Below are 25198 nucleotides of genomic sequence, written 5' to 3' on the forward strand. Positions count from 1 at the left end.
CCAAACTACTCCAAAATCGAATCACCTCTAGATATCTATCCAAGTAATATTCAGACCAAGTTTGATCCAACTAGGGTTCTTGGTTGTTGAGATATACAGGAAAAACAGTGTTGGACCAGGTTTTCTTTGACCTTCAAGGGTAGGTGACACAATATTTAATGTATTTTTGAGTATTTAAGACTAAAATTAAACAACAGTTTGAAATGAAACATTTCCCAGTACACAGTTACTGAAGAGATAAATATTCGGTTTTTGAACCGCACGCCACTAAAAACCCGAAACTTCTGAGTGAGGCTCGAGATTGGAGAAGGAGCCGGAAGTGCCGTGAGCCTGAGAATCACCAAGTTTGGATTTTGTGTTGTTTGGCTATATTAGTGTTAGATAAGCGAGGGAACAAGGAAATGGGGGAGGGTGTGCACCTTTTATAAAGAAGGGAGCACTCTATAGACAGGGGTGCACATAACTGGCGCTCGTGTGTGCTAAACATTATTGATGCACAGCAGAGGGAAACACTTTTCCTACAGTCTGTCTTGGCTTTCCTCTTATGAAGCACTTCCCTTGTGTTTTCTGCTGCACATCATTTATTTTTAGCATGAACAAACACCATGAGTACCAGTTATGTGCATGCCGGCCAGTAGAGTAGTAGACCATGATTATGTGGTGGTAGAAGTATGGGCGGAAAGGAAGAAGATAGTGGTAAAAACTATTATAATCCATGTAAACAGTTAGAATTTGATGAACTAGAGAAAGTGAAAGGTGTCGATAGTGATAATATCATTTGGTGTGGGGATTGTCAGGAAAGATGACTTTAAGCTTGCTCTCAGCTTGTTTTCATCGTGGAGTATAATACGTGCCATGGGATTAATATATATGCTGTTGAATTAAACTGCACAGTTTTTGGTACCTTCCAGGAGTAAGTGAGGTCATGCCGGACCTTTCCATTGCAAATGGGGAGGACCACGGAATGAACTCGGTGGTGAAGACAAGGGAATATATCTAAAAATGATTCTAACATGACAAGTATGATCAAATGAAGTAGTAATGTGTTAAAATTAAGAGTTGATTAGAAGATGTATTTTATGAGTAAGTGAAATGAATGATTATATGAGTTGTTTTTCATAAAGAGTGCAGAGTCAGAGAAAAAGAGGGAGTGAAGAAGATGTCACAAGTGGGGCAAGAAAAACTGATGTGAAACAACTGACCAAATGATTAAGATGTTGGTGAAATATGAAATGAATAATAAGGAATGAGAATGTTTGTATATGATCATATGAATTGTTTTTATGTGAAACAGAGTTGAAATGAAACGATTGAATATGATTGATGTGATTTTCAAGAAATGATTTAAAAGAATGAATTCTCAGAAAAGCTGAAGTGTTAACAGAAAAGAGGAACTTGAGAAATAAGTTACTGGTAGGGGCTGCGGAGATTTCCAGTAAAGCAGAAGGAGAAGGGAGGAGGTTTTGAGTCAACAGTGTCCCCATGGTAGCCAAGATCATCTGAGGATGACTGGAGTCAGGAACATATATAACTTGTTGAAACACCAGAAAACGGGGTTATTCTTCCAGGGAGAGGTGCTGTTGGCACTACTCCCCTGCTACGAGGAGATCACAAGACTTGACCATCTTGTGAGCATTAATTGGAATCGTGGAGTGAGAGGACTGGAGCCGTGCAGAGTTGTTTGAGAGATATTACGACGCCCACTCAGGCCGTCCAGTTACAGAGTAGCAGAACAATGGAGGATAACCACTGGCCTTAAGTCTGAGTGGGGAATGTTCAACGATTACTCTCTCAAGGAATATCACAGCATACCAGAATGGATTAGATCAACTTGTGGTTGATTGAAGATGGAATAATATCTTATGTGGATTAACTTTGCTGAAGGATCACAAGATCGCACAAGGATCATGGTCAGCCAACGACTAATAGCTGATGAAGAGGAAATCAAGTTCATCGAGCTGGGGACCTCAACCTCGAAAACCTTCCTCCCTCACTCCCAGGAAAATTTGTTAAGAAATCAATCCAGTCCCAGTCAAAGCAAGATCAGTCAGAATTATAGTACTATAAAAAAATAAAAATAAAAATAATTAATAATAATAATAATAAATCTCAGCCAATCATTATTTTAATTGTATTTGTATTACTGTTGTGAAATCATCACCATATAACTCATGATGAATATGTTATCGGCCCTTGCAAAACCTGCAATAAAACTCCAAGCATGCAGTCAAAGTGCTAAGGCTCGGACATTGGATTATTGATGCTTCTTAAGGTGTGAAAGTTAAGTTTATTGGGTGCACAACAACAAAGTGCTCTAAAAGGTTAGTCTGGTTTTCAATAAAAATAACACATCCTGGGGACTCGCTGTACGAGTCACTAAATTTAAAATCTAGCAACATTCCAAGAGCCCTGATCCATAAGAGGAGAGCTGCCATTAACGGGCGTGGCCGGTTCGTATCCTGGTTCCTGAGGAGGCTATTCAACCGGGGTGCGAGACCAGCTTCAGCGGGGTGGACGTCCGGATGGAGGCAGTGAGCAGCTAGACGAATCTCCTCGACACCAGCTTAAATAGCCCTTGTGTAGCCTTGCCGGGTAATACCCGTGGAGACACGAAGGTTGGACCCCAGAGACGGAGAGCTGGTTTTACACAACCACACTCATCAGAGGGTGAGTGTGTGCCGTGTATCTAGGTAGTGGGATCGGACAGGATTTAAATGCCCATATGACCTTATAATGGTGAAATAATAGAGGATATGTTAAATGTAAGAAACCTGGTGTGTCTAAATGATGAAAAAGATGAGGATAGATATAAAAACTGGTAAAGAGTCAGTGTTAGATCTCACATTATTGTCTAGCAGACTGGCTCCAAAGTGTGAGTGGGTTGTATATGACAAAGCGACTGTAGGAATTGATCACTATCCAGTTATGTGCAGGCTAAACAATGGCTAAATGTAGGAATTCAGCTCCTGGAAAAGATGAAATCTGCTATTCCATGTTTAGACGCTTACGCGATGAGGGACTTCAGAAGCTTTTAAATTTGTATAATAAGATGTGGGGGGAAGACAAGATTCCTTCAGGGTGGAAGGAGGCAGTTATTGTCCCCATCAGGAAACCAAGCCAGTGAATTATAGACCAATAGCCTTAACGTCTCATGTTGGTAAATTAATGGAAAGATTAGTTAATGGAAGAATAATACACTTAATTGAGGAAAGGGGGCTGATGGCCAACTACCAGAGTGGATTTAGAAAAAGGAGAAGCACTAATGACCCAATATTATGCTTAGAAGATGAGATAAGGAAAGCTCAGGTAAACAAAGAGACTGTGGTGGCAATATTTTTATATGTAGAGAAAGCTTATGACATGCTGTGTGTGGAGGGCCTGTTAATCAAGATGAATATGATAGGAACAGGAGGAAATATGTTTAACTGAGTAATGAACTTCTTGAAGGGGAGAAGTATTCCAGTTAAGATAGGATCAGAAATATCAAGGAAATGTCTTACAGAAAATGGAATCCCTCAAGGAAGTGTGATAAGTCCTATACTGTTTAGTATTGTGATAAATTATATTTTCTCAAATATTCATTTAGGTATTGTTAAGTCATTGTTTGCAGATGATGGAAGTTTATGGAACAGGGAAAAATGTTAAATCTATTGTGGGAAAGTTACAAGAAGCTGTAACACATGGGGCTTTAGGTTCTCCGTTTAGAGTAAGAATTTGGACAGAGTGACAAGTTTTAAGTTCTTGGGAGTTTTTTTTTTTTACTCAAGACTTACATGGAGGGATCATATAATGAAAGTGGTTGAGATATGCAAAGAGGTGATGAACATAATGAGGTGTCTTGCTGGAATGGAGTGGGGAGCAGATATGGCATCCTTAAAGCAAATTTATCTTCTTCTTTGTCTTTCGGCTGTTCCCATTAGGGGTCGCCACAGCAGATCAATCGTTTCCATCTCACCCTGTCCTCTGTGTCTTCCTCTGTCACACCAACCACCTGCATGTCCTCTCTCAGCACATCCATGAACCTCCTCTTTGGTCTCCCCCTTCTCCTCCTGCCTGGTGACTCCATCCTCAGCATCCTTCTCCCTATATACCCTGGGTCCCTCCTCTGCACATGTCCAAACCATCTCAATCTCGCCTCTCTGACTTTGTCTCCAAACCGTCCCACCTGAACTGTCCCTCTGATATGTTCATTCCTAATCTTGTCCATTCTTGTCACTCCCAAAGAGAATCTCAACATCTTCAGCTCTGCCTCCTGTCTTTTTGTTAGTGCCACTGTCTCTAAACCATACAACATAGCTGGTCTCACTACTGTTTTGTAAACTTTCTCCTTCACTCTTGCTGATATTCTTCGGTCACAAATCACTCCTGCAATTTATGTGTATATGATAAGTTCAAGAATGGAATATGGAAGCTTGGTGTATGGATCTCCAAGACAGTCTTGGATGAATCCAGTTCAAGCTAAGGCTCTCAGGATATATACAGGAGCGGTGCATTCATCTCCAGCGTGTGCTCTGCAGGTTGAAACAGGACAAATGCCACTTAGCTTGCAGCGAAAGCAACTTCAAGCGAATTATTGGATAAACCTGATGGGTTGGTGAGACGATCACCTGCTTAAAGTCGTGATTCAGCCAAGCTGGGAGAGAGAAGTGGCAAAATTGTCAAGCTTTGGCAAAGGAGCTAAGTCTTCTGTCCAGGAGTTTTGTGGCCGCCTGTTCCTTAGAGATACTCAAGGTTGACCTTGCGCTACTTGAACTTAAGGCAGAGAATAATAATGGTATCCTGGTCAATGAGCATGTAACAGAGAGGTACCAAAAATGTGCTACTTTTTAGTGATGGGTCGAAAGATCCAGAAACAGGCGCTACTGGAGCAGCTTTTGGAGTCCAAGGAGGGAATACTGAGTCATGCAAGAGAACATCAGTTTTCCTGAATGTATTTACAGTGGAGTTTTTGGCTATTCTAATGGCAGTCCAATGGGCATCACAGATTTATCATCGTAAAGTGTTGGTGTGTGGTGACTCCTTGTCAGCTATCAATAGTACTGGGACAGGTTCATCCAGGAGTTGGCAAGACCTTATTTACAACATTCTTTTGGCGATTAGAGATCTGGCAAAGACAGGGGTGGAGATAACATTGATGTGGGTCCCAGCGCATATAGGTATCCCAACAAATGAGAAGAAAACATAGACATCGGTATCAGTCTTTCCAAAGTAGAGGGCAAGCGTATTGTATAACTTACAATGGCAAAAACACTGGGGGCAGGAGAGTAAGGGTAAGCATTTATTTTCAATAACTAATGGAGTGACAGATTCAGGAAATAGTTGCAGAAGAAAAGGGTAGAATATAGTCTTCCTCTTAGGAAAGCATCAAGATGGACTATGTTTGGAATGTCCACAGTCAGAGAAAGTGCAGCGTGTTCTCATGTATTGTAATAAATATTCCAGAGAAAGACCAGAGATTCTTTCAGAATTTAGAAGAATAGGCCTGAAAGAAGTGTATGTTGGAAGCATTTTAGACATAAGGTCAAGTGGGAGCGGGTAGTGTTGTTTTTATAAATACCTGAAAGACACTGACTCAAGAGGATTTAGTGTTGCTATAACGGAATGATGCAGAAGGTGGCAGCATTGCAACAATAAGGATGTCGGCTGCCATTAAACACCAAAGAAGAGGAAGAGGAAGAGCGGGAGAATTTGTTTTGTTGTGAATCAGACGGATTTTTGTGTTGAAGTGTTTCATTTCTGGAGTTATGCCGGCTCGATGTGTTGCAGGCTTTTGTTCCAAGACTCGTGCAGACGGAGTGAGCTTATTTAGGTTCCCGAAGGATCCCGTTCGTCGAAATGAGTGGGCGCAGCAAGTTGGGCGCACGAGAATCAACTGGTCGCCTAGCGACTCGTCTGTCCTGTGCTCGGCGCATTTTGAAGACCACTGCTTCGACACCGTCCCACTGAGGAGGCAGCAGCTTGGTTTCAGTGTTCAGCATCCCAAAATGCTGCTGCCAACAGCTGTGCCGACGATATTTCCGCGGCCTCATCCGAAGTGTCAACAGTGTAAAGCTGTGGACAAGCGTGTTAAACATGCAGTAAGTCGATTATTATGGCATATCCAAAGAAAAAGTCGACTTTCACGAACAGCATTCAAATAATATGTTCCAGTTTAGTGATTGTAACTGCAATTATTATACGTCTGACTGAAATCTTTTGTTCTGATTGGCTGATTCGCGTGTAATAATAATAATCACTAGAGGTGGGCGGATCGATCATAATATCGATAACATCGATACCAACGCTGGTATCGATATTGAACGATCCTCGTAAAAAGATCGATACTCAAGCTTTTTTCTCTCCCGCATGCACTGACTGCTGCATCAAAGTCTATGTAAGAGCAGCGCTGCTCTGTGTCACACAGCACGGAGCAGCGCACCCTTGTATTGTGGTTTGTCAGCCCTCTATCGCAGGAGAGTTTGTTTTAAGTTGTGTTGAGTGATATTTTTTTTAAACAAAAATGTTGATTGTGATAAAGTATTTTGTTGTCACGTACAATGCTTGGCAAAATTCTGTCCTAGGTCTTTTGGATCTTTTGCATCTATGAAGCTTAAATATGACAAAGTATCAGTATCGATATCGGTGATACTGGGCCTGTATGTACTTGGTTTTGGATCAATACCAAAATTCCCGGTATCGCCCACCTCTGCTTTTCACAATAAATCATCCAAAGTTAACAATAGCCACGTTATTGACTGATTCTGCATTTTGTGCAACATTACGAGTGATTGCGGACCGATTTTGTCTTAACGGGGCAACAATGTTTCGCGCATGCGCAGGGGTGATGCGTCACAGACGACATCATGGCGGAGAGCAGAAGGTTTGCGTCAGTGGATACTGATGGAATAAACGCTCTTCTATCCAAGAAAGACAGTGAGAGTACCGCACAATATATCAAGAAAAGTTCCGCACTGTTCAAGGAGTTTTTAGCGAAGGATGACGGGAAAGATTTGCATGGTGTTTCACCTGACCAGTTCGAGAAGCTTCCCACTGCCACACTCAACCATGAACTGGGACAGTTCTACGCATCAGTGCACTCCAAGTCTGGCCAGAGGCTGAAACACAGTACCATGAACTCACTACGGTACGGGATATCCAGGTACCTTAAGGATAAGGGTATTGACATTAGGAATCCTGAGTTTGAACAATCAAAGAATGTGTTCCTTGCTGTTCGAGCTGATCTCAACACATCCCTCCGATCACTCGAGGTGATCTCACTCACATTTACAACACTGTGTTTGATGTAGATACGGCAGATGGACTGCAGATGAAGGTGTGGTTTGATATCACTTCCTGTGTCGTAGAGGTCGTGAAAACCTACGTGAGATGAAGACATCTACGTTTGCTATCGGTGAGAACTCCAAGGGTCGTCGCTATGTTTACCAAGCAGTCGATGAATTGGACAAGAATCTTCATGTTGCGAACACTGACAAGGCTCGTATGTACGCTACGTCTGGACCGAGGTGCCCTGTCGCAACATATGAGAAGTATTTGTCTAAGCTTCACCCCGAGTGCAATTTCCTGTCGCAGAAACCTGTTCGAGGTTTGTATTTAGTGTATTGAACTTGATTTAGAGGATAAAAAACCTGCTTCCCTGGTTTTTGCAAACTGTACAAACATACTAAATACTTTTTCATACATAGAATCGCTAGATTGTAATTTTTGGTGCTATAAATGCAAAATTTGTTCTTTATGAATCAATTGTTTCTAATGTTCTATCATAAGTAACCACAATATTTGTCTCGTGGAGGTCTTACACCACAACAGAGAGGGCTGTGGTACACCAAGTCACCAGTGGGGAAGAACACACTTGGTACTATGATGTTATGGATCAGAAAAACCGCCAATCTGCCAGTAAAGTACACCAACCACTCAGTCAGGGCTACCCACATTACTCTACTAGATGAAAGTGGCATTGAAGCAAGACACATCATGCGGACGTCAGGTCATCGCAACGAGGCTTCAATCAGGTTTGTAAACTATTGTAGATGAATATTTTGAGATAAAATTGATACATCACAATTTCAGGGTCATAAGCCAGAACAAGTTATGGAAAGTCGTTGATATTTTATTAGCAATAGTGCTCAGTGGGATATCAACACACACTAATTCAATAATAAGGTTCCACATAACTTCCCATTTGTAACTATTTAGATATTCACTGAATTTTCCAACAGTCCAAGGCAACTAAAAATAAATTGTCTTCATTTTTTTTCTTTTCTTTTCATTCTATAACCTTCTAATTAATCTGTTTTCAGATCATATGCACATAGGCTGTCAGACGAGAGGCAGGAACATATCTCAGATGTGCTGAGTCACAACTTGTCGACAAGGGAGGATTCTGCTATTGCCGACCTTGAACTGGTACTTCCCGCAGACAACCCTGCTCCAGGCAACAGTGATCATGTGACTGCCTACAACATCGAGGTGCCCGTCGTTGCCCCTGTATCACATGACAGTCGTAGCGGCATGATTTCCATAGAACAGACAGTAGTTCCTGGTGTAGCTGATGTTCCTCCGATGGTTGCAATGGTCCCGAACGATGTTATAAACTATCCATAACAGGATACACCCACATTTGATCAAGGATTCCGGAACAATATTGCTCCATCAACAAGTCTGACTTCCAGCAGCATTACCAGCTCAGCTCTCAACTTCCAGCCAACCATGAACAATTGTAGTGTTACCATAAACATTTAAGTGGTTTATTGACATTGAAGTAGTTAAGCGATAGTTCGGTTAACTTGTTCATACTAGATTACTAGTACATGTAGTAATAAATGATAAATATTGCACATCTGTTAACTGCCCAGTTAACTATGTTGTATATGTTATATGTTATATATAACTGGTGTTATATGATGCAAGATGATAGTTACGATTGTTGTGTGCAATAATTCTGTGGAATTTATATGTAATTCTACTGGAATTGTATATATTTGAGAAATTTTTATGTATGAATGAAATTTAAATGATTTGTTTCTAGTAAAAATAACCAAAAATAAAAAGAATAAAAAAATGACTTAGCAAATTTTTCACACAATTGTAAAGCTAAATTTATTAACTACACAAAAGTATAATAAAACAAATGGTGACTGGTTTATCGGGCAGCAAAATGGAATGTCACTCCGAGGGATCGTTGTTGCCCCCGGCGCAGTGACCTCCAAAACAGTCACTATTTGTATATTCCTTCCAAAAAATATGACCCTTATCCAAATGACTAGTACATGAACCAATATTCTGATCTTCTGACTTTGTTGATTTATTTGTTTTCAGACATTGATCATTGATTCTTGCAGTGCCCTGCATGATTCTTGCAGTGCCCTGCATGATTCTTGCAGTGCCCTGCAAGAATCAGCTGGAGGAACTGATACTGCCAAGGATGATCTGGATATCAACACTGACGATTTTGATCGGGCCGTCGCTGTACACGTGAGTTTGGTAACGTAGATTCCGGGGGCATTTAGCATAACTGACTGATCTTTATTCAGCAATTTCGCACCCTGTAAGTTTACAATTTGAAGTTGTTTTATGTAAAAAACAAACAAAAAAAAAACACCACTCATTCCCTGCTTCATCTTGGTAATGCTGTCTGTAAGTGAAAGTAGGCCTTCCGCAAGACTTTAAAGTTCAAACAGACCGTTTGGAATCCCTGGTGTTCCATGATGTCCTCCCAAGTCGTGGAAGCTTACTGACGTAGAGATTGCCTCTCCAACAATGTGGAGGTCTAGGGGCTAAGTTCATACTACTTCTAAAGCTGCCGTTGTTGTCTTGAGGGCACTTGTGATGCAAAGGCATGCCACTCTTTGAACATGCATTAGCATAACGCTTGCAGCGCCATGCTACGCTCTCGTCCATCAAACTACCACAGCATAACTGAACATGGGTCTTACCACCGAAGTGTAGATCCATCTCATCACACTGGGACATTTTTCTCACCAAAATGGGTGCTGCACTGGAATAGCCCCAGATTTTTAGAATTTTAGAATTCAAAAGTTTTCTGGAGAAGCATGCTCCCAGACCCCCCTGGTAATTTTGGATTTTTTTCTTTTTTCACCAGAAAAAGAAGAAACGGAAAACTGTTGATGCTGTGACCTCCCTCAACCCAATAAAAGTACAAAAAAGGTAACAGAGGGAATGTTTAAACCATTCAAAAACCATAATATGTATTAGTTATGTGCAGTCTGATTCATAATGAGCCTGACTGATGTGGATTTTTGTAATCTGTACCAATATTGGGGAGTTTAAAAAAATTATGATACCGATATATCTCTTCATATACGAGTATACATCAAAGTGGCAACGATTCCTAATATTTCGTCGTCAAACGCTTATGATAAATGTAACTGCCGCTTAATGTTTTACAGTTTAACAGAAATAAATTTAACTAACGTACGTCTCCATTTTCCGTACTTATAAACAGGGCGTCCACTAATTTCAAGATTGAGGTGGGAATTAAGAAGGATGTAAGTGAGGAGAGTGAAGGAGAAACAGCAGTAGAGACGTGCACGGACTCAGCAGACCCTCGGCTTCTTTGCCCCAGCCCCAAAGTCTTATGGACGCACCCACCTTCATCCAACTCCTGCCTCTCATCGCCAGGTCAAAGGTAACTATGCAGGATGCTCCTCAGACATCAGACTTATACATAGCACATTTTGATATTGACAAAAACCATTTTGTGCTCCATGCAAACAAAAATTGAATCGTGAGTGAAGGGATGCGTAAGACTAAATGAAAGCACGGAGGAGAATCCAAAATTGTTTACACCAAAATCATGTTTGATCTCAAGAGGTGTTGTGAGATTTGCCGTGTGATTTGGGAATAAAATCTGTCCCTGTGGTGTGTTGTCTTTAGCATGTGGTCATTTGGTCATACACACTGTACGACCAAAGCTGTTATACGAGTGGATCTATGATTTTTTATTTATTTATTTCTTACCACCATGTGTGGGGTCTCTCAGGTATTGAAAGCCTACCCACAATTCTAAAGTCTTGCCGTGTGAATCAGGCATTGGTCTTGTAAACACAATCCATTGTAAAGCAGTTTGTGGACTTTAAAGAAACTTGACATTATTGTAACAGAAGATATGAAGATGTACATGAAGAAAAGTAATTCCAGACCGATGTCTTCAAGAGGAGGAAACCGATCCTATGTGCACCTCTTCTTAAACTGGTTTGTGGTGTAACCGTTTTGCCACAAACACAACATGTGCAATAATTACACAAGGCAGTTTTGATCTACTTTAGCTTGTATATTGTATTACACTTTTTTTATCCATCGTATATATATTTTTATGTGTTTCTATTATGGTTGAGTGGGGGGTATTTTATGTGTTTGTGCATATTTCTCTTGTTTGTGGAAGCAGCGGTGGCCGTAGTGGCCATCTACCTGTCTTAGCTGTCGAGATAAACAATAAAAGATTTTTTTTTTTTCGGACTATGTTTTCCTCAAGCTTTGTCCAAACTATTCCAAAAGTGATAGATCCACTGAGTTTGGAGGGAATACACGCCAGTGGAAACAATACCCTGCTGTTGCTGCTTTGGCAACATGCAGGATAATAACTGCAAATTATGTTAAAAGATGCCAACATTTTAATAAATAGGAGGTTCAGTGATCCTCACTTGTATCAATCAGGACCTAAATTTGCGGCGCTGAATATGCAGTGGTTTTGAGTTACTAGCTGAAATTTTGTGGACTCTGTGTGTTCATATGTCCTCCTAATTGGAGAGAATTTAGTGGTTTTGTATATAATTCACAGTATCAGTAGAATTGATGTTTTCACCTGTGTGTCTGTACAGGTTGTCCACCAGCATCAAGCTTCAGAGCGACATTAAGGCAGAGGACATGACAGAGGAGAGCAAAGACGAAACCCCCATTCAGTTGGCACCCAGCGAAGAGCCAATCAAGGTCAAGAAGAAAACCATGTCAAGCCAGAGTGATTTTATTGAACCGTACCCGAGGAGCAAGGAGGCATGGCAGCTGGAGAGGGAGGAAGACTATACTTATCATTTCTGTGTTAGCTTAGCACCTCAGCTCAGAAGACTCTCGAGAGAAAAACAATCCTGGCTGAAAATAAAAATCCAGCAGCTGGTCCACGAAGCAGAATTTGGCCCTTTTTGAATTCTGAATGCTGGGTTGTCAGACAAATGCTTTATTGTAATAATAGATCATGTGCGGTGACAGATCACTTGATATGTGCTTACGCAGCCATTTTGGACAGCAACTTCCGCATTGCATGAATGGCAAATGATTGAACCTTGTGTTTAGTACATGTGCTCTTTCACTATATTTAGGTATTTACGACTGTGCACAAATTATACCAAAATGGTGTTTCGTTGTGCATACAATTGCATGACCCGTCAGAAGAAGGGCTCTGGGGTATATTTTTATTGTTTTCCTGCTGATAGTGGTGTCAAAAGTGACAGTTTTAAAGTTCTCTGTTGTCTCTTTCTGCAATTTTTCTGGATTATGCTTTTTCTGGATTAACTGTCCCTCAATGAGCTCTTCTTTCTCAATCATCAGTCTCCAACCATTGGTATGGTGTATAATTTCCTGCTTGAACTCTGGGTCATTTGAGCATCTTTGTAGTTTTTTGACTCCATGTTGTGAAATTGGTCATATTTGCTAATGGCTTTTATGCCAAATGTATTTGATCCATGCTCAAAATGTAATCAACGTGCGCACTGCAAAAACCTTTAAAATATGAAGGGAGAGGAAGGAGTGAAAACATAAAAGTGACAAATCACAGCCTTTTGGGGTGTCCAATTTAGCAGGTGCACATCAGTATGGGTCCTGTGTCTGAGCACGTTTGAAAAAAAAAATGGCCAGTCTTTTAATAAAGGTAATACAGTGCCCACTTTCTGCGAATTGGTGAGTGTCCATGCTAAACTTTAATTTCATACCTCCATTACCTCCTCTGTCTGGTATACACAAGGGTTTTTTTAATGGAAATGCGTTGCGGTCAGTATATATATATATATATATATATATTGTGTTTATTATAAGGAAAACCATTCAAAAGCATTGGGACTTTTATTTTTGCCCGGTGAGTGCGAATATTCGGTTTATACGATGACGGTTATTTCACCATGAACAAGCTGTGATTATTTCATTTTTTATTGTATTTGTGAAAACACATGAATTAAAGCCTTTGTTGTTTTTAGTGTCTGGTATGAATCATTTAAAGTGAGTATGATTGGCAGGCTTGATCTTTGTCATAATGACTTTTTATGATGGCATAATATCAAACAACTGAGTGACTGCTCTAAGTTAGTGGTGATAAAGGTAAAATGCCAGTTGACTTTAAGGTGATTCCATATTTGTGAATAGATGTAAGGACAGACTGACATGTTAATATGAACAAGAGTTCTACAAACTTGCATAACCTTATATAAATTATGTTTAACAGTAAAAAAAAAAAAAAAAAAACCTTTGGTCACACACACACATGTCCATCTTGTGAATTTCATTCTGACTGAATTTATCTCTTAACAAACCAATTACGCCATGAGATAACCTCCACCAAGGAGGTTCTGAGTAAGTTTATTTGTGTCAAAAGTCCTCAAAAATTGCCAACAAAACCATTGGACAAAAACAATACAAACTGTACCAAATACTCCATATCCCACAAAAATGATTCAGATGTGCAATAACAGACTGACACCAAAGCCAAAATCCAACAGTCCCAAACAGTTCAGTGGGTTTCATTTGCAGTAGTCGGTTGCACATGTGAATACACTGCCAAGCAACACTTAACACTGGTGATGTGAAATACTTCCAGAAGGTGTCCTGGACAAGCATGGCACTGGCAGACCCACACCCTCCTTGTGCACCCCCCAAAGCCTGAAGAGAATGCCAGGTAATTATGGAGGACGCAGGTGGCCTTCACCATTTGTTCTGTGGTTTTGAGGCTGAGCTGCAACTCAGGAGGTTGAAGGCATTCTTCAAGATGCACTGAGTTCTTAATAGGCAACAAGCTGGATGTGGCTTCATGAGGTATAGCTTTAGTCTGAAGACATCATCAGCTACAACGACACTGGGCATCAATTCCAATTCTGGTGCAGATGGCAGTGCTACTGGCGGTGGTAATTAGAGGGCTTTCATCTCAAGGGATCTACCCAATCCCGTTTGGTCAAAATACTCTGTCATTGTTGCTTCCAGCAGTATCTACATCCTCAACTATAAATCTGTATCCACCAGGACAATGACCTTGATGGAAAATGTGGTCTAATTTTTGAAGTACAGATTGTAGGGTGGTGGGTTCTGGATGAACATGTATTTCCCAACCCAGTGCACCAATACAGTTTGGGAAGTTTCACCTCTTGAAACTTGTGGGCTTTGTTTCTCCACATCTGCTTGGTCGGCACCGGTATGTGTGAGGTTTGCATTTTCCGCTCCCAAATCCACTTGAAGGTGTCTTGCACAATAAGTGCCACAGTGGAAACCCTAAAAAGAAAACTTGAGGGGATGCTGTCAAAGGAACCTGAAAAAAGCGAATTAAAATCATTCACAAAAAAAACTCAAAACACTAAATTAAACAAATACTTCAGGAAACAAGGTGACATTTTAAATTGCTTTAAAAATTAAATAACTGCTTCAGAAAACTATTATTTTTAAACCGGTAAACGGAAAAATTGCGTCTGCAAATGATTCAGTTTTTCGAAACACTGTTTGAACCAATTGTTTCACAGAGCTTCAGTGTTCCGTCCCACGGTTTATTTCTGTCTACGCCCCTATAAATTTGTCGTTTGGCTTGACTTGTCTAAAGCACACCGCCAGCCACTGCTTGGAATTCACGGGTCTCCGAAAACTGGTCCTCTGCCTCTTCAAATGTGGGGCCAAGACTGACAAACGCTCCGGTGTCGTGGCCGTGATACAGTTTCGGCTCCTGAAACTGTATCATGAACCCTGCTGGCTGCGCCGTTCCAGAACCGGATGGACCCAATATTTTCACCCCCTCTTTAACTTTCCCAGTGTGGATAAAATTAGTCAGATGTGTTTGCGTTTCTGCGATGTGGCGAGTTTCTCGTGATATTATCAGAAAAAAAGACAAAAAAAAAAAAACAAAAAAAAAAAACCCTTACCAACTTTTTGGTAAGAGAAACAAAACAAACAAACAAAAAAAAAAAAAACACGGACGACTGAAAAGAATGAAACACTGGGGGGGGGGGGGGACGCAACGTGCTGTTCTGTCTTAATTTTACACATAATTTAATAAATATTGGGAAGCTACACAATATGCAAACACTAAATAATTTCAAATATTAAAAAAAATGGAGCTCTGGCTTTTAAAGGTTTTAATATATCAGACAATGCTTACCTGGCAAAAAAAAAAAAAAAAAAAGGAAAATAGTCTGCATGTGTTTTCAAATATTTTAATTTAGTTGATTTCTATAAAATTGCTAAAATGTATTTCTGTGATGTTAATGACTAAAAAAAATGTTTAGTCATGAAACAAAATGATGTAATTAATTACTCTATTACTTTTGCATTATCCCTGAAGTATATACATATAAAGGCGTGACTGTATTCAGTAAGAATCAGAACTATTACTTTCTTTAGAAAGAACTCAGTTTTCTGCTGATGACATAATTATGGTTTAATGTTTTTCCCATCTGTCTAAAAGTTAAGCAGATGTATCTTCTTTATCTGCTTCAGAAGCTCAAAACATTTTACAGTTATGCCTCACATTCACACACCGATGTCACCAGGAACAACTAGGGACTGAGGACCTTGCCCAAGAGCCCTTATGATTTTCCAGTCTGGCTGGGTTTTGAACCGAGGATCCTCTGGTCTGAAGCCCAACTCTTAACCGCTATCACCTCAAACTAAACTTAAACTGAGTATAAAACCTATAGAAGCCTCTTCAGAGAAGGGAACACTTGGGATCTGCAGAATTGTGGTGTGTGAAAACTTCAAGGCAGTCAGTGATTGTGCCGAGGCCTAGGTTGAGAACCAAGGGAGCCTGTGCATTTGGGGTGGTAGCTCCCAAGCTATGCACTGCCATTGGCTGTGCACTCTGTTGGAGCTTTAAGGAGAAGCTCAAGACTCATTTGTGCAGGATTATTTTCACCGAGTGTTGTTGCTGTATTTAAATCTTTTTGTTTTAATTTGAATTTTTACTGTGAAGCACTGATTGTATCTTGAAAGGTGCTATGTAAATAAATTTTACTTACTTACTTTCACTTTAGTTCAGTTGACAGCTCAGTGATGAATGGACCTTCTTTTGTTTGGTTTCATAAATTGTAGTAATTCAGAAAATTTTAAAATGATATAGTATAATACGGTTTTCATTTAATTTTGTTTGAAGTATTTATTACATTTTTTTAAAAAAATGAATGTGGTTGATGGGGTGGGCTTGAACCCAGTACCTTCTTGGGATCATACATCAAAAAGGTAACATTTAATAGACTGTAATTAGATTTTTAAATAAATGCCGGAAAACGATTGCGCATGTTTTATTTAATTCAAAAATCGGTTCTTTTTTGTTTTACTGATGCTCAGTCATTTTTATAACATTTTACATTTTATATTTATTGTATTTTATTAAAAAAAAAAAAAAAAATTAACAAACGTAATTGGTTGAGTCATCCGTGGCGATAGAGGGCAGTATTATTGCTTGAAGCGTATGGGCTCCCCGAAAAAAACGACAACGGCCAAAAAGAAGAATCAGTTGCGCGCCGTTTGATTCAAGAAGAAAAGTCTTAATTTTTTTTTTTTTTGTCTCTGTAAAGTTGACTCTCAAAAGTGCGGATTTACAGCTGCGTCATAGAATAAAGTGTAAACGAGGCTGTAATAGCGAACGCACTTTGTGCAGTAATGGCTGCTGGAGACAACTTAAATCAACAGGGTGAGTTTACCGCAAATAGCTACAAAAACATGACGCTTTTCGTTCATTTCATCTGTCCAGTTATTAAGTGGTTCTAAAAAGGCTGAATGTGGGAGTTCAGTTTACCTGTACATAGTAAATTTCTTCACTTTTGTGTTTGTCATGTGTACCCGTGGCCACTATGGAAATAAGTGTGTATCCACTTTTTTGTGTGATCAAAGAAAGCTGCTGACACGCAGGTCTTTTTAATTATGACAACCAGAGGGCGCTGTCAGGCAGCTGTTGTGTGCCAAAATCCTCCACAAAAGATATAAATTCGTAGTTTTTGCTTTAAATCGTTCAATTTCAATTTGTTTTCATTTATATGCCACCAAATTACAACAAAGTTGCCTCAAGGTGCTTCACACAAGTTAAGGTCGAACCTTACCAACCCCTTAGATTGGCACTTGGTTTTATTTTCGAGATAATTATGTTTGATTTAATATTTATTTTTGTTTCACTGTCACCCAGTTCTCACCTCCTTCCCGCTGTGTGACATGACAGAGGAAGATCTGATTCAGAACCCACAGTTCTGTAAACTTCTGGCTACCTTGGCGCAACACGTGGACCCCACCGGACTCACAGTTCCGCTGCGAGCCGAGCTGGAGAAGGTATTTGTATTCAGTGTGCCAAAGCTTCCAGTGCTGGAGGAAGTACTTGGATTCCTTACTGTAGTCAGCGTAACGCACCACAGTGCTGATTTACACATATAATACTTTAATTTACACACCCTACTTGGCCATTACTCCAGCCTGCACTCTACCTCAACCCACTAGTTTAATACAGTCCCAAAACCAGTTTAAATAGTTTGATTACAGTGCTGTAATCTACACAATATTTACTTCAAATATCAATTCAGGTTTTATCTCGAATTGATAGGACACTTGTATAATTTAGAACATTTTCAGAAATAAATACAAAAGAACGCTACTTTTTCCTAGGCTGAGCAGAAGCTGCAGAGCCAGAGGCATCATTGGCTGCGTTCAGAGAGCCTCTATCGAATCCTACAGGAGATGATCCAGGATCACTGTGTCAGGAAGCAGCAGAGCACTGTACCATCTGAGCAGAGCACGGTAACTGTGACACTCAATCAAAGAACATCAACAAAGAAAGAGTGCTGACCAATAGAGTCATTGGTCAGCATTAAGTATCAAAGAGCTTTAGCATTAAAGAAGATTCAGATCAAAAATCAGTAATCGCGTTCAAATGTCAATGCTCACAATAATAGGTCATTGATTGTAATTATGGGTCAGCATTAAAGGAAATGAAAACTCACTGATAAAATACAGCTGGGAAGATAGACTGTGCTATAAACTAACGATACGATAATGAAAATGAGAAGATCTTACAAATGAAATATCCACCTCGAAAGTCGGTATTTAAACAGAATTCAACGATTTCATAAATGCCACCATTCACACAATTTTAACCAATCAGAAAAAAACCCTTGGATCACTTGGGGCACTGCTGTGACGTAGCATGAGCACAGAAAAGCTACAGGTGGTGAACTGGTGATGGTGTATTAGTCCTCTCTCTCTCTCTCTACCCCCTCTCTTGCTGTCTCTGTCTCTCTCCCCCCTCTCTCTGGGTGAAAATTTGCCATTACCTGTGGATTCAAACAAGAAACAGCTCGCCTTCAGCGCAGAAATCCCCCTGTCTTTAAGCAGTAAACAGAGCAGAGATCGGGCAGCACTAGAGAGGTTCAGAGACGTTCTCTCCAGTATCGGAAAATCCCGCAGGTTGGATTGGGAAAGTCCAATCCATGAATTACGTCGGTATCGGAACCAATACCGATCCAGGAATCCGGGATGTTGATTGCCGCTTATATGCTTTGTCCCTTCTATACTGAAGGGTGACACTGGCGGAGTTGTGAACCTCTGTGCCCATGTGACATCACACATTGCTGTTATACTAGCTGGCATGACCGCCTGCTGGTGGCAGTCATGCCACCAGCAGTATGGCCAGCCATACAAAAACGCTCTTAACTTTAACATAAATGATCACACATGCCTACAACTTTTCATATGAGCTCTCAATAACATAGTCTACCAACCCAATCGTAAATTATCCTTAGGGTTTTCTTTTCCTTTAAATATCAAAGACCAGGATGAAAGGCCAGTAATGGGGATCACTGCTCACTGGTCAGGATCAAAGGTCAGTCATCAAGGTCAAATTTTACAGATCAGACTCAAAGATCACTAATCAAGATCCATAGTCAACAATTAACGATCAGGTGTCATCAGTCAGAACCATGTGTCAGCTTTAAGTATCAGTGAGCAACGATCAGCATTCATCAGTGAGGATTAAAGCTTAGTCAGCACATACAAAGGAGATTGATCATAATTGTGGGTTAGTTATAATAATCAAAGAGTGGGATGAAAAGTCAGGAGTCAGGATCAAAACTCATCTATCAGGATCACAAGGTCATCCATCAGAATCATAACTCAACATTAAATATAAAAAAGTCATCAATCAGGAACAGTGTTCATTGATTGGAATCAAAGGTCAATTGGCTTTATACTGTAGATCATTGATCAGAATTATGGGGGAACATTAAGGATCAAAGAACAGCAGTCAGGATCAAAGAGCAGTAAACTGAACCAAAGGTCAACCCTCATTAAATGTCAGCATAAGGATCAAAAGTTCATCAGGAGCAAATCTTAGCGATCAGGTCTACATAGTGTGAAAATGTTTCCAGTGATTGTGTGCCTGTAGATGTACTTTGATTCACGTTGAGTTAACTGCCTTGATCTGGCGGACAAATCCTCCCAAGTGGAGTTATAACTGTTCGTACTTTAGTGGAGGTATGTGCTCTCTAAAGTGTTTTTTTTTCTCCTCTTCTCCCTCCCTCATATTCTAAATTTATTCCTGTCTTTGATTGTGTGCAAGTTCTACGATACGTTGGAAAGATGTCTGCTGGTGGCGCAGTGTGTCAGACAGCTTGATCCCAGCAGCACGACCACCAAGGACCAGCCCTCTGTTTTTGGCCTGGACCCCCAGCAGCTGATGGAGCTCATGCCGTCGGAGAAGGTGAGTCATGGAATGATTTTCAGAAACATTTATGGATGACTTTTTGTTTGTTTGTTCCACTACTAATCCGAGCTGATAATTGTAAACATCAGTCTGGGGTCAAGGTCAAAATTGGAAGTTATTTGCAAGGGTAGCCACAGATAAATTGTTTGGGAGAAGGTCGCTGAGGTCAAATATCAGATTGCCGTTGCGCTTACAAACTTCATGCCCACGAGTTTTTGCTGTTTTTCATGAAATTCTGCTGTTTTTTTTTTTTTACCAGAATGTGCAGAAAATGAAACAAAATCTCTTTGGTGAGCTGGAGGAACACGTGAAGAAGAAGTGCTGGAGCCTTCTAGCCTACTATCAGCCCAATTGGGGTACAGAAGCTAAACGTTTGTTGTTTTTCAGCACGTTGTGGTAATCTGATTATTCTGTATAGACGCAACCGGCGCATTATCCTCTTACCTGTCTTAGAGAACGAGAGCGAAGGTCTGAAGAGCATCAAGGTGTCTCATCTGTCGGCCCAGCTGGATGGTGAGAAGAAACGTGCAGAGACTCTGAAGGAGAGCTGCCGGGAAAACACCTTCCTCCTGCAAAGACAGACCCAACTCTACCTCACTGTAAGTACACTTAATAATTAACATGTGCGCAGTTTATTCATTTAATTAACTCTCCTTGCTGATGAGTCTTCTGTGGCATTTGCATCTTGCAGGAAAGCTGTTGATGTGTTGGAAATGATTTTCAAAATAAAAGCCTCAAACAAATTCATGTCAAATGTATAAAAATATGCCATTTTCAAGCTTTGGCATATGATCGCGTTCACTTGCTGGAAATTTCTTTGTCTCTTTGTCTCTGTGCACAGTTGCGCTGTATGTGCTCTTTTGCTGACTGTGCAGGAAATGATATTTGCATTGTTTCTTGTAAATATTCCAGGAGCTCATGAAATGCATTCACCTTCTGCAGTCTCTCATCTTGGACCACAGACTGAGGATCCAGACAGATTTGGACAAGAAGAAGTTGGACTACTTTGAAGGCAAATGCGAATTAGTTTTGCAAAAGATCAAGTAGGTGATATTTGATTGTTTTCCTGCATTAAATCATTCTATGAATTTTTGAAAATGACCACATATTAGTTCCTTTTTTTTCCCCTTTTTCCCCCAAATCTTTTTTTTCTCCTCTTCTCCAAAAGGACTGAGATGTTGGAAATTCAGCTGGACATGTACACGGTCGACTCAATATCTGCTCACAGGAAAATAAGGCAAGTCTTTGTCCATTTGTTGATGAGGCAGCGCTGAGTGCCTTGCTCAAAGGCGGGTTAGTCATAAAATAAAGGTTAGGTTTTCTGGCTTTTTCACTCTGAACTTCAGGATCAAAGCTCTGAACAGACATTGTGGCTGTTTCTTCTCTTTAAAAAAAAAGCCTTTTGTCCCAAATGATTTCCAGGGGAAAGCTGGATTCAGAGCTGAAGGCCTGTCAGTTGGAGAAGCATTCCATCAAGTCCAAACTGGCTTCCTTTGAGATCTTGGGTAAAGAGTTCGAGGCCCTGGCTGAGGAGTACTGCCAGCTACGGCGCGAGATCGAAATGAAAAACTGGGCGCTGAAGGAATTCACCCAGCACGCTACCAAGTGAAGCTCAAATATGCTGGCAGAAGGAACGGTGGCTTTGTTATTGCTCGGTCACTTTTTAACTTTGGGTGGATGTCAAGGAAACTGTGTGGATTTATCATCCATGCTGGGGATTCTGTGCATTTAATGTCAGCGTTGTACAAAAAAGGAAGTATTTTTCTTGTACAAGTGTTGAAAAATAAAAGTTAATAATTACCTGTGCATTCACCTTCTTCCAAAAGGTGGCAATATAACGTCATGTTCTTATGAACAAGACAAAAAGAGATGATGTTCTATTGGTCAAATTATGAATTATGTTACAGCATAAGCAGATGGGCTAAAAGAAAAACTCTTTCAAGAACTTTTTTCTGTATAAACAAATTTAAAATTCCAGTGTTCTCAAATATACAGCCAACAACAGCATGAGTGAGTAGTTTGTGACCCACTGTGTGCTTTTTTTTTTAAATCAGTAAAGAGTCTCTCCAAGTGGTTTCTGTGCCTTGACCTGTAAAATTGTGTGTGTGTGTGTGCGCGTATATGTATGTAGATTAAAAATAAATAAAACAGCCTTGATAATATTACTTGAAAATGGACTGCATTTATACAGACGCTCAAAGCATTTTACAATTATGCCTCACGTTCACCCAAACACCAATGTCAGGGTGTTGCCATGTAAGGCGCTCATTACACACCGGCACCAACTTGGGGATTAAGGACTTTGCGCAAGGACCCTTAGGGAGTGTGTGTTCATGCTGAGGTTTGAACCGAGGATCCTCTGTTCTCACGCGTTACGCTTAACCACTAGACCATCACCTCCCCACTGGAATAATTAATAGTAAAATATGACAAAAGGTCTTGCATAATGCTTTAAAATGACAAGTGCAAAGGATTTTGGAAGAGCTGTAGTGATAAATCATTGCTTAATTCTGTTATTTCAGAGTGTTTATGCTGGTTCTTGTGATCTTGTTAAAGTTATGGAGATATGACACATACTGTTATGGTCTAATCTAACCTGTGAATATGTAATCCTGAATTGTAAGGCGATTCTTTTTTTAAATGTCATTTTAAAGAATTGTATATTTGTAATTTGCTTTCTTCTTTGCTCATAAAATAAAGCAATAAAGACAGGTGCTATGCCAGGTTTGTGTAAGTGTGAACATAATTGGTGGTGGCAGCAGCAATGTAGTGTTCAGCAGAAAAAAATGGAAGTTTAACTAAAATAGATATGGCAGTTTTTGAGTAATCCTCAAAAGTCACACACAAAGGAATGGGTTGAAAATGTGGAAGTAAAAAAAACATTTTTCTCCTTGTGCTTTTTATTTGGATTATGTTTGCAGGGGTGCAGAAAAAGGGAGAACAAGGAGAAGGATTGTAGGGGCCCAGAGAGGCCCCTAATACAATTGTAATACTCCCCAAATAATGGGGGGGGGTGTCCAGTAAAATTTCATTTCGCGGGCCTCAAAATCACTGGCAGTGCTCCTGCTGTTTATTTATTTATATATATATATAATATTACTACAACTTATTTTTTGGCATGCAATATTTTGCTTTCTTACATTTTTAAGTGTAAATAAATAAAAAATCTTGAGTGACCACGTCAAGCATAAGGTTCTCTCACAGACGGTCTTCGTTGGGTCTTCCAGGATCCAGCAAAGAAGCGCGGTGGGAGTGATGCGTCTCGCCGCGATAAACGCTCTTTGCTCGCGCGGCTCCTCGGCTCTCATCGTCACTACACCAGCAGCCCCGCCCCGCGCTGTGAACCGCTGCTGCCTCCTTTTCGTCCGCCTCCTCCTCTTCAGCGCGACCTCACATCTGGCCGTCTGCTGCTCCCACGGTATGCTGACACCAACACCGGGGCAAACCGAGTGGATTTTAACTACGGGGATACGATGTCCGAGGTGCGAAAATTCACCAAGAGATTAAGCAAACCTGGGACGGCTGCGGAAGTCAGACAGAGCGTGTCGGAGGCGGTGAGGAGCTCAGTGGACCTGGTGGTGAGAAAGACTGAAATACTTTAACCTTACTAACACATTTGGTATACATATATGATATGTGATTTTTTTTTTTTTTTTATGGTAACACCTATAAAAAATAATTTGTGAAGCGCGCGCGCGAGAGAAAATTGAGGTCACCCAATTTGATAGGTCCCAAAATTTGCCGTACCACCTCTTTCTTAACTCGCGCGAATCTTCACTCTCCAGAACGAAAAAAATGAAGCTTTTTATATATATTATTTCTGAAAAATCTCACTGACTTTCCACCACTTATATTTCTGTTTTTTTTTTTTTTTTTGCCCACCTCTTTTTGTTTCTCTCGTGTTTTTTCTGCAATCCGCATTGTGGCTAATGCATAAAAGCAGTTGAATGTGTGTTTGGCTTTTTTCTTCCCCAAATTCCACCGTTGCAGACGGAGCAGTTTGACTTTGTCCACATGAGCACATGCTCTTTTTTTTTCTCTCTCTCTCTCTCTCTCTTCCTTTTCTGCGGCTCCTTTTGTGTGCTGGAGGATGAGGAGCAGTGCCTGCTGCAGCGTGCAGCATGGAGCAGCTCTCTGCTTCTTTTTCCCTCCCAGACTATAAATAACCAAATTGTGCAAAGTGAAGTGTTTCACACGTGCATCCATAATGGATTCATTTAAGTGTGTGGAGGTTTTTTTTTTATTGTTCTTTTTGGATGCCAATACCGATTTTCAGCAGCCTGCAGTAATGAGGGGATTAGTCGCAGTGATGACTGGTATTTAGGATTGTGCTGATGCAGCTCTCTCTCTCTCTGTGTGTGTGTGTGTGTGTGTGTGTGTGTAATCCACTTGATGTCAAAAGTCCAGTCTTGAAACCTTTAGTGGTGTGTCTCTGTGCAGTTTGACACTGACTGCTGGTACAGACAGGGCATGATGGATAAATGAACATTGTCATGAGCAGTCCTGGATTTTATTTCCATGAATCTTTAACAAATGGAAACAGTGCAGTACTGTGTGGTAAATCTGTCTGGAGTAGGTAATTTTCAAGAACTGTGCTTACAGTTAGACTAATGAGGTTTGCCTAGTCTTTAATGTTTAACACTTATTTATCATAATTAATTGGATATTTTTACGTGTCTTATATTTGCATCATCTTTGCTTGATGGCTATGGAGTAATTCACCCTTTTAGTGCAACAAATAACTGACACAATACTTCACATGGTGATACAAACACCAAATCCAGCACAAATTCTCCTTAGACATTGCTCTTTTGGAAAAAAAAAAACAAAAAAGACGGGCCACTTGAATTTTCAATAGGCGGCCACGTAGGGGTCAGTTGAAGAATTGCACAGGGGTTAAAATATAAAAATGCTCCAATCATATTGAAAACTATACCACATTATTTGTCTGATCATAAAGATTCCAAAAAGTTATAGTTTGGACTATCTATGACTGAATGTTATGGGGTAAAAACCTTAAGAATGGTGACAAAGGTCAATTTCAGTTTGTAAAGGGGTCAAAAGTTAAAGTTGCTCCAATTTTAGTAAAAAAATGGTGCAAATTGTTGATTGAGCTACTTGGATTAATAAATGGAATAGTTTTGACTGTGTTGAATGCTTGGTCTCTAAAGTTCAAATAATGTTGACGTCCATTGAATTCTATGACATGTGACATATGTTACCCCGTAATGTGATAACTAAACATGATACATGGTGCAA

The 25198-nt window shown here is 40.2% G+C and overlaps 2 protein-coding genes across 5 annotated transcripts in view; both read left to right on the forward strand.

Moving 5' to 3' along the window:
• The first annotated feature begins 16709 nt into the window (after nt 1-16709).
• On the forward strand, nt 16710-21930 carry haus4 (HAUS augmin-like complex, subunit 4). The gene is made up of 9 exons (XM_034164951.1): nt 16710-16888; nt 17378-17517; nt 17848-17979; nt 19796-19936; nt 20199-20295; nt 20393-20538; nt 20852-20982; nt 21108-21176; nt 21362-21930. Exons 1-9 carry the CDS (start codon nt 16858-16860, stop codon nt 21546-21548), a joined length of 1074 nt encoding a protein of 357 aa, XP_034020842.1. The 5' UTR covers nt 16710-16857; the 3' UTR covers nt 21549-21930.
• A 1375-nt stretch (nt 21931-23305) lies between these two features.
• dock11 (dedicator of cytokinesis 11) overlaps nt 23306-25198 on the forward strand; it is a 91811-nt gene continuing 89918 nt past the window's right edge. For all 4 annotated transcript variants that reach the window (XM_034165116.1, XM_034165118.1, XM_034165117.1 and 1 more), the window contains exon 1: nt 23306-23517. In XM_034165116.1, coding sequence (XP_034021007.1) covers nt 23413-23517 — 105 coding nt within the window. In that variant the 5' untranslated portion in view covers nt 23306-23412. The remainder of the gene's footprint in view (nt 23518-25198) is intronic.

This window comes from Thalassophryne amazonica, chromosome 23, assembly GCF_902500255.1.
Source record: "Thalassophryne amazonica chromosome 23, fThaAma1.1, whole genome shotgun sequence".
NCBI lineage: Eukaryota > Metazoa > Chordata > Actinopteri > Batrachoidiformes > Batrachoididae > Thalassophryne > Thalassophryne amazonica.

Excerpts from the sequence above, each read along its gene's own strand:
- haus4 (XM_034164951.1), top strand. The coding sequence starts at position 16,858 with ATGGCTGCTGGAGACAACTTAAATCAACAGG. Across the intron at positions 17,980-19,795 it reads TACCATCTGAGCAGAGCACG|TTCTACGATACGTTGGAAAG; the intron begins GTAACTGTGACA and ends ATTGTGTGCAAG. Across the intron at positions 19,937-20,198 it reads AGCTCATGCCGTCGGAGAAG|AATGTGCAGAAAATGAAACA; the intron begins GTGAGTCATGGA and ends TTTTTTTACCAG.